The sequence below is a fragment of the Typopeltis vanoorti genome, chromosome 14 (assembly GCF_054136105.1).
Source record: "Typopeltis vanoorti isolate ZY-2024b chromosome 14, IOZ_Tvanoo_1.0, whole genome shotgun sequence".
In the NCBI taxonomy this organism is placed as follows: domain Eukaryota; kingdom Metazoa; phylum Arthropoda; class Arachnida; order Uropygi; family Thelyphonidae; genus Typopeltis; species Typopeltis vanoorti.
The window spans coordinates 8890598-8898520 of record NC_143562.1 but is presented as its reverse complement, the minus strand read 5'-3'; the positions used below and the strand labels follow the sequence as shown (position 1 = coordinate 8898520).

The 7923-nt window shown below is 34.1% G+C and overlaps 1 protein-coding gene across 1 annotated transcript; it reads left to right on the top strand.

Annotated features, from left to right (window-relative positions):
* Positions 1-943: 943 nt before the first annotated feature.
* LOC150099178 (uncharacterized) lies at positions 944-5308 on the top strand. The gene is made up of 2 exons (XM_090404107.1): positions 944-1078; positions 3662-5308. The coding sequence occupies exon 2, from the start codon at positions 3770-3772 to the stop codon at positions 4961-4963; it is 1194 nt and encodes a 397-aa protein (XP_090260233.1). The 5' UTR covers positions 944-1078; positions 3662-3769; the 3' UTR covers positions 4964-5308.
* The last annotated feature ends 2615 nt before the right edge of the window (positions 5309-7923 follow it).

Sequence of the window (7923 nt, the reverse complement as noted above, 5' to 3'; positions counted from 1 at the left end):
TAGATGGCCCAAGGCTATCACTAATTAAGCGACACGCAATGAAGGGAGACGGGGCAACAAGTGCCGCCATCTCGTGGTCCCTAACCCTAACATTTGCATTTGATATCTGAAATAATGTGGGTTCCACGGACGATTTTCTTTAGTTTACGGGACAAAAAAACCGAGTTTGCGGGAGAAATAACCCATTTTCCCTTGCCAGAGATCGACTAACTCCGGAACCGCTCGAAAAAAGGCTTAGAAATATTTCGTCTGGTCGTTGACTAGATTCGAAACCAAGAAATCTTCCTTCGTGCGGTCAAGTGCTGTGGTATGCAAACGCCACATCTACTTAGCTACACATTTTAGAATGTTGAAATTAAAGTTTTACTTCAAAAATAAACATAGAGTTTTAATTTATTTCCCTATACGTCGTTTTGACTTTTTGTAGTATTTTTGGTGTTTATTGAGAGGGACGGCAAACTCAGGGATCGCCAGGGGCGACAACAGCTCTAGCTATACTACTGGTCATCGTTGTAAAATAATGATCATCCTTAATTTAATGATCATTATTATTGTTCTGTTATCATTCTCTTCTAAATAATAATAATAATAATAATAATAATAATAATAATAATAATAATAATAATAATAACATACCTGAACAATATTTTAATGATCCACGGATCTATTAATAGAACATAATTTTTACTATTCTGTTTATTTGATTTATTTTATTTTTTTATAGATAAGAGTATTTATGACATTGATATCTATTAACGATGGCTGCTGATCCCTGGATCAACTAGTAATAATATCTGGCTAAATAGCGATTTGGCATGTGTCCGTACAAATATCCCATCCTTAAGATTTTCTGCCTTTTGATTTTCATCACTTATAATTCACTCTAATTTCAGGGATTTCAGTAAATAGGTGGCAGTTTGGAATTTGTTGCACACAGCGCAAACAGACATAGTACTTCGGTTTGTTAGGGATATTATGTAGTAATTAGAAAAAATTGAATTGCGTGTGTTGTATGCCCTTTTAAGTAATAATAGAAGCAGCTTAGTGTATCTTACTGTGAAGAAATAGAATACATCTGGTAAGAAAATATTTTTAGCACAATACAGTCTTCCGTAAAACTAGCAGGCAGTTTTTGTGTTTTCTTTTGCAATTCTCCCTCAATGAGTCTTTGTACTCCCTGGAGGTGTCAAATAATAATAATTATAAATTTTGAAAGTGGTTGACAGAATAGGAAAAGACTGCCTTTTGGAATAAGATGTTTCAGTGATATATACATATTGGATAGATAATGATACCGGAACAGACCAATATGGTCTATATCCGTAATTAGCGTTATGATGTGGGTGTTTCAATGTTTAAATTTGTTTAAGAATTTCACTGAGACGTCTGACAGCTGTTCTGATTCATTTTCATCTCTTGACAGAAGTCCAGAGAAAATTGCAGTTTCTTAGTTACTAAATTATGGCACCGAAAGTATAAAGCACTTTCTACGTGTTTGAAAGAAAAAAAAAAAATCATAAATTCAGAAGCAAGGAATTGTTACGTTTTTTCTCGTTTCATATATGAAACTAAAATGAGAAACAAGAACAATGTTTGCCAATTTATTAAAACAACAATAAGGTGTCTCATATGAATTAAATAAAAACAAGGACAATCGTTTTGGTTTTAAAGAACTGGATTTGAATCCTGCCTAGGATGTACAGACCTATTAAAGGCTTTTCAAGCAATGATGAGGTAACCAACATAATGATTTTTTTTCCTTCTCTCCCCATAACTAGTTTTTCATTCCTGAAAGACAAACAGCTCAGTCAGAGAATACATGCTGTTTGCAGACAAAGGGATCACTGATAACTTTAAGAACATTGTGTATTAATTGTTGTATTGGGCATTTGAGTCTGTATGTTGTGGGAAGATGAGATATATTTATCATCCTCAGGCCTCCATGGAGTCAGACTCATCACGGGAGGTCTACTGCTAACACAGGTTTTCTAAACTAAAAATACATCATAAATTTTATAATGCATTTTTATACCATTTTGGAAATTAGTAAGAAGGTATGTATTAGATCACATAACCTACTATAGTCAAGAAACTTGACTTTATCTAAAATTAGTAGTTACTGGCACAGGTCAGTTAATTCTTTCTCCATATTCGTTTATATCTTTCAGATGCAAGCTTTATTGTTTGGGTTTTTTATTTTTATTTTTTCAAGCTGTGACTAACTAACTCATTTGCAGTTGATATATACACATAAATGTTTCCTGTGTACATACTACACTATCTACCAATAATTGTCCAGACACTTCAATTTACAATTGATACTGGCAGGTAAACAATAATATCAGGTATATCCAACTTTGACTTTCATCACCTCCTGCACCCTTTGAGGAAGGCTTTTCACCAATATGCAGCAGACATCAGGTGGAATTTATCTCTATTCCTCTATTAAAGCAGCACTGAGTTCAGCAACATATTGAGGATGGGCTGTACTGGACTTCAATCCCCACTCCAATTCATCTCACAGGTGTTCGATGGGGTTGAGGTCATGACTTTGCATAGGCCTGGGAAGTCGTTTAACACCCGTCTCTTCATACCATTCCTGATTCAAGCACCTGATTGTCCAGAATATCATGGTTTGAACCCTACCTTCATGGAAGAGCTGAATGCACTCCACACCATTACTCCACCACCACCACCAAACTTTACTGTGGGTACAACACACTGTGGTAACAAGCATTCACCAGGCTCCCTCCACACCCATACCCTGCCATCAGACTGGAAACAGGTGAAGCTTGATTCATCACTCCAGAGTACCATTTTTCAATGGTCAGTTGTTCAGTTCACATGCTCTTTGCACCAGGCCAGACAAGCCACCTTGTTTGTTGTTGAGAAGTTCAGCTTGCACACTGCTGCTCTTCTGTGGAAACCCAGTAAATAGTATGTAAACAGTAAATGTAGCCAGTGTTTGTCTACTGCCTGTTTTAACAACCTCCTGTCCCTGTTAGTCATTTTCGGCAGCTGCCCTTGGTGTTTTCCTGCACTAGCAATACCAAAATATTTCAATTTCTTGATCACATCGCCAACAATTGATTTTGGATTCTTCAGTTGAGCAGCAATGGAACATATGGACATGAGTTCATTTCATGTTGCCATAAACCTGTATTCAACTTCTATGATGAAATACTGTACACCTGTTATGTCATTAACAAACCTGGAATGTTCCATAACTTCAAATAACAAGGAGTCTGGACAATTATTGATAGATAGTGTATATGAATTCAAGCCTTCCCAACCAAAGATATACGTGTCTAAAATTTCTGTTTTTTTTTTTTTTGTTGTTTTGTTTTTTTTAATGGTTGTGCTGCAGAAGGTGCACCTCAACTAGAATTTTAACATCAACAGATAACAACATTTCGTGAATACTAGACAGACAAAATATATTGGATGTTTTATACTACAGTATTATTCTTTGTAATTTTTTTTTTTTTTTTTTTAATAAAAGAGGCTCCCATAATAATATTAGATTTGTGATATTGTCATAAAATATTATGAAATGTGAAAAAGGTCTTGCTAATATTTTATTTTTAATAAGTTTTTCTAATATTTTCTTATATATGTAATATGTTCATTGAACTAATGTTTTTTCCCCTCCTATTTTCAGCTAACCATCTCATAGGTTACTTGTGGTAAATTCTACTAATCCTCATCCAATTTTTCTGCTGAATATTTCCAGTTTATTTCTGCAGACTACACATGATGAAAAAGTAATATGGAAGAACAGTTTGAAAAGGGATTACTCGAAAATACAGTTTTGACCTCAGAGAATATGAAACATTTAATTCAGAATGAGAAACGCTTCACATGGAAAGCATCTCAAAATTCACTGACATATTTGGAATCTGCAAAGCATCCTGAATCACTCTCTGTGTCGCAGAAAAGTTTTATATGTGAAATTTGTGGTAAATCATTTTCAAAAGATAGATTTCTTAAAACACATACAAGGGTTCACAGCAATGAGAAATGCCTTACTTGTGAAACCTGTGGCAGATTATGTTCAGACATTGGAGCTCTTACAAAACATATACGTATTCATACTAATGAGAAACCTTTTGTTTGTGATACATGTGGCAAATCATTCTCACAAGCTGGTAATCTGAAAACTCATACAAGAATTCACACTAAAGAGAAACCTTTTGTCTGTGAAAACTGTGGTAAATCATTTTCACACCTTTCAATTCTTAATAAGCACATAAGTGTTCACACTAACGAGAAACCTTTTTCCTGTGACACTTGTGGAAAATCATTTCCACATGTTTATAATCTTAAAGTACATATGAGGATTCACACTAATGAGAAGCCATTTTCTTGCGATAGTTGTGGTAAATCATTTTCACAGCTTTCAAGTCTTCATAAGCATATTAGAGTTCACACCAATGAGAAACCTTTTAGCTGTGAAATTTGTGGCAAATCATTTCTAGATGCATGTAATCTTAAAGTGCATACAAGAATTCATACTAATGAAAAGCCTTTTGCATGTGAATTCTGTGGTAAATCATTTTCACAACTTTCAACTCTTAATAAGCACAAGAGACTTCACACTAATGAGAAACCTTTTGCCTGTGAAACTTGTGGTAAATCATTCATTCAATCTCACCATCTTAAATCACACAGAAGAATTCACACCAGTGAGCTAGCATTTGTCTGTGAAACTTGTGGTAAATCATTTTTCCAGCTTTCGAATCTTAGTAGGCACACAAGACTTCACACTAATGCAAAACAATTTATTTGTGAAATTTGTGGGAAACTATTTTCACAAGCATATAACCTTAAAGTGCACAAAAGAGCTCATACTAATGAGAAGCCTTTTATCTGTGAAACTTGTGGTAAATCATTTTCAGCAGTTTCAGTTCTTAGTAAGCACATAAGCGTTCATGCTAATGAGAAACCTTATGTGGGAAAATGAGGGAAATGATTTTCATGTTTGTGATGTTAAAGTGTGTACATTAGAATTCACATTAATGAGAACATTTTATGTGTGAAATCAAGCAGTTTGTTTTCACAAGTTTCATATCTTGGTATGCAAACAAGAATTCACACTATTGAAAAATTGTGATGAGTTATTTTCGCAAGAAAACTGAAGTATTTTATCTATTAACTTATGGTAAATTGCTTTCTCATTTTTCTGTTTTGTTGTGACTTCTTTGGTAACTCATTTTTTCACAAGTGAGAGTTCTTAAAAGACAAGCATTTATCATAAATTTAGTTTAATCCTTTATCCAAGTGTGTGCAAACAAAGTTTTCACCTGAAAGTATCTTCAGGACTGGGGTAAAGTGATACAACACCAGGCAACTCCTTGCAAAGGTGGAGCAAGCTACCAACACTCCTATCTCAGTATCTCCCATAATGCAAAACACATCTCCTTGCAGATATGTATAATGTTATGCATTAAGGGAAGGGCCACTACCCAGTTAGTTTCGAACTTTATTGAGTTCTCTTCAGTGGGAGCCAGGCCTAAATGGAGATACCAGACAGAAGCATTAGCAAGGTCATCTTGTCCTATAGGAGCTGCCAAATGGTGTGCCACCTTTTTATTAAATTACTCTGGATTTAGAGAAAGATGTTGAAAGTTTATTTTTCACTTGGTCAGACTATAATAATGCTTCTGCCTGGTATCTCCACTTAGGCCTAGCCCCCACTGAATAGACCTCAATAAAGGTCAAAACTAGTCTGGGTAGTTGCCCTTCCCTTAATGCATAACATTATACATATCTGCAAGGAGATGTGTTTTGCATTATGGGAGATACTGAGATAGGAGTGTTGGTAGCTTGCTCCACCTTTGCAATGAGTTGCCCGGTGTTGTACCATTTTACCCCAGTCCTGAAGATACTTTCAGGCGCAAACTTTGTTTGTGCACACTTGGATAAAGGATTAAACTAAATTTATTATAGTCTGACCAAGTGAAAAATAAACTTTCAACAAGCATTTATCCTGATTAAACTTCTATGCTTGTTCAATCATTTCAAAAGCCTGGGAAATGATTTAAAATTAATAAATCATTTTAAAATATTTCAGGAAATGTACATGATTTTGCATTAATATTTCCTGACCTTTTCCTTCTGCAGAATATAATGAATGGGCATATTTTTATATGACAATTAACCACATGATTTCTGTTATATTGGACACACTAATATTGAATAAAAATCATCACAAACTCCTTTTGGCAAGCTGCTACAGTTTTTCCAGTTGAATTATGTCATTCTGTTTGTTGGGTATTAATGAAAAATATATTTGATATCCTTGGGTAGAAAATATCATTCCAGAGAAAAATTTTAAATTTTTTACATTTCTTTCTTTCTTTTTTTTTAATCATTTATTTAATACGAACATTTTAAATATAGTCGAGTCATTACTGAATCATAGTGCTTCTACCTCCCCTCTTCTCCCTCAAAAGCAGTTACTCTCACAGTAAAAAACATTCATATAGCAAAATACTATATACTCCTGACCAATGTTCCATAACATGAATACCATTCTAAAGGAAATTCATTTTAATGAAACTTTAGCTGTTGAAACAGTTGTTTTTGCTCCTATGATCACCCTATAATCAGTATTGAGTGTAATTGCATGAAGTTATTTAATATATTTTTTAAATCTGAATAGTGCCTCATTTAAAAATAAATACAATCATGTTTTACAAAATGTTATTTATACTGTCTGCTTGACATCAGTGGCTCATAGTAAACTGGTTTTATAATTAAAAGAGAACAACTTCTAATTACTTTATGTAATGTATGAAGAATGTAAATTTATTTCATATTTCCAGTCTCATTCACAAGTGATTATGAAATTATAGCATGTTAGTAAAATTTGTGAGCTATAAGTTAGATGATTCAGGATCACTACTATAGAAACCAAACATGGTACTTTTTCAAGATGTTAAGCAAATTGGTACATGAAAATCATCTGCTACCTTAAAGACATATAACAAACACATATACTACAGAGATATTTGAACCCACTGCCTATAAAATGAAAGCAGAAACAGTATCTACTTGGCCAAGCAGGCCAGGAAAGTGTGTATGCATACTACAATTGGTATAATGATAATACGAGATGCCTTGTGGCATTCATCTGTATATGCACTATCTGTTGATGTGAAGCTTCACTATATTGTAATGCACTAGGTTGATAGTAATTGTCACAATACATTTTGTATTTTTGAAAAACCAACAGTGAAGAAAGAGCATAGAAAGCTGTAATCTAGTAGTAGAAAATTACTTAATAAAAGGATATTATGAATCTTCATTGTTTCCAAACCAAATATAACTTCAAGGATTTTATTTTGCTCAACATTTCATTTAACAATATGTGTTGATTACATCATAATATCACCGAAATTAATAAGCCATTTACCAGATTATCTAGCCTTTCTGTCATAGTTACATGGTGATCATTCATTATAGTAAATTATGGAGGTAGCTACTGACTTAAAGTAATAATTTTAACATCAACAAAATAATTACCAATGTTTGACCTTCATATTAAGGTCATCATCTAGAGTACACAGTTATTAGTCCTCCTCAGACACAAAACACATTGCAGGGATACCCCTTTCCCAATCACCTACACACACAGCTCCTCATACCATTAACTGTCTTCACATTCATCATGCTTTTGGGCAATGTATTCCAACTACCCCACTCTCTGTGTAAAAAACCTCTTCATCCATTGCTCACACCTCCTTATATAGCTTCCAGGGTTCACCTCTTGCTCTTCTGTTGTCCCCACCTGTTTTATGAGAAATCTCATCTGCAGTAATCTACTAATAACCTCTCACCAAGTATTTGTATGTTTCAATTATGTCTCCCCCCCCTCACCTCCTATCTACTAAACTGTGAAAATTACATTCTGTCAATCTG

Excerpts from the sequence above, each read along its gene's own strand:
- LOC150099178 (XM_090404107.1), top strand. The coding sequence starts at position 3,770 with ATGGAAGAACAGTTTGAAAAGGGATTACTCGAAAATACAGTTTTGACC.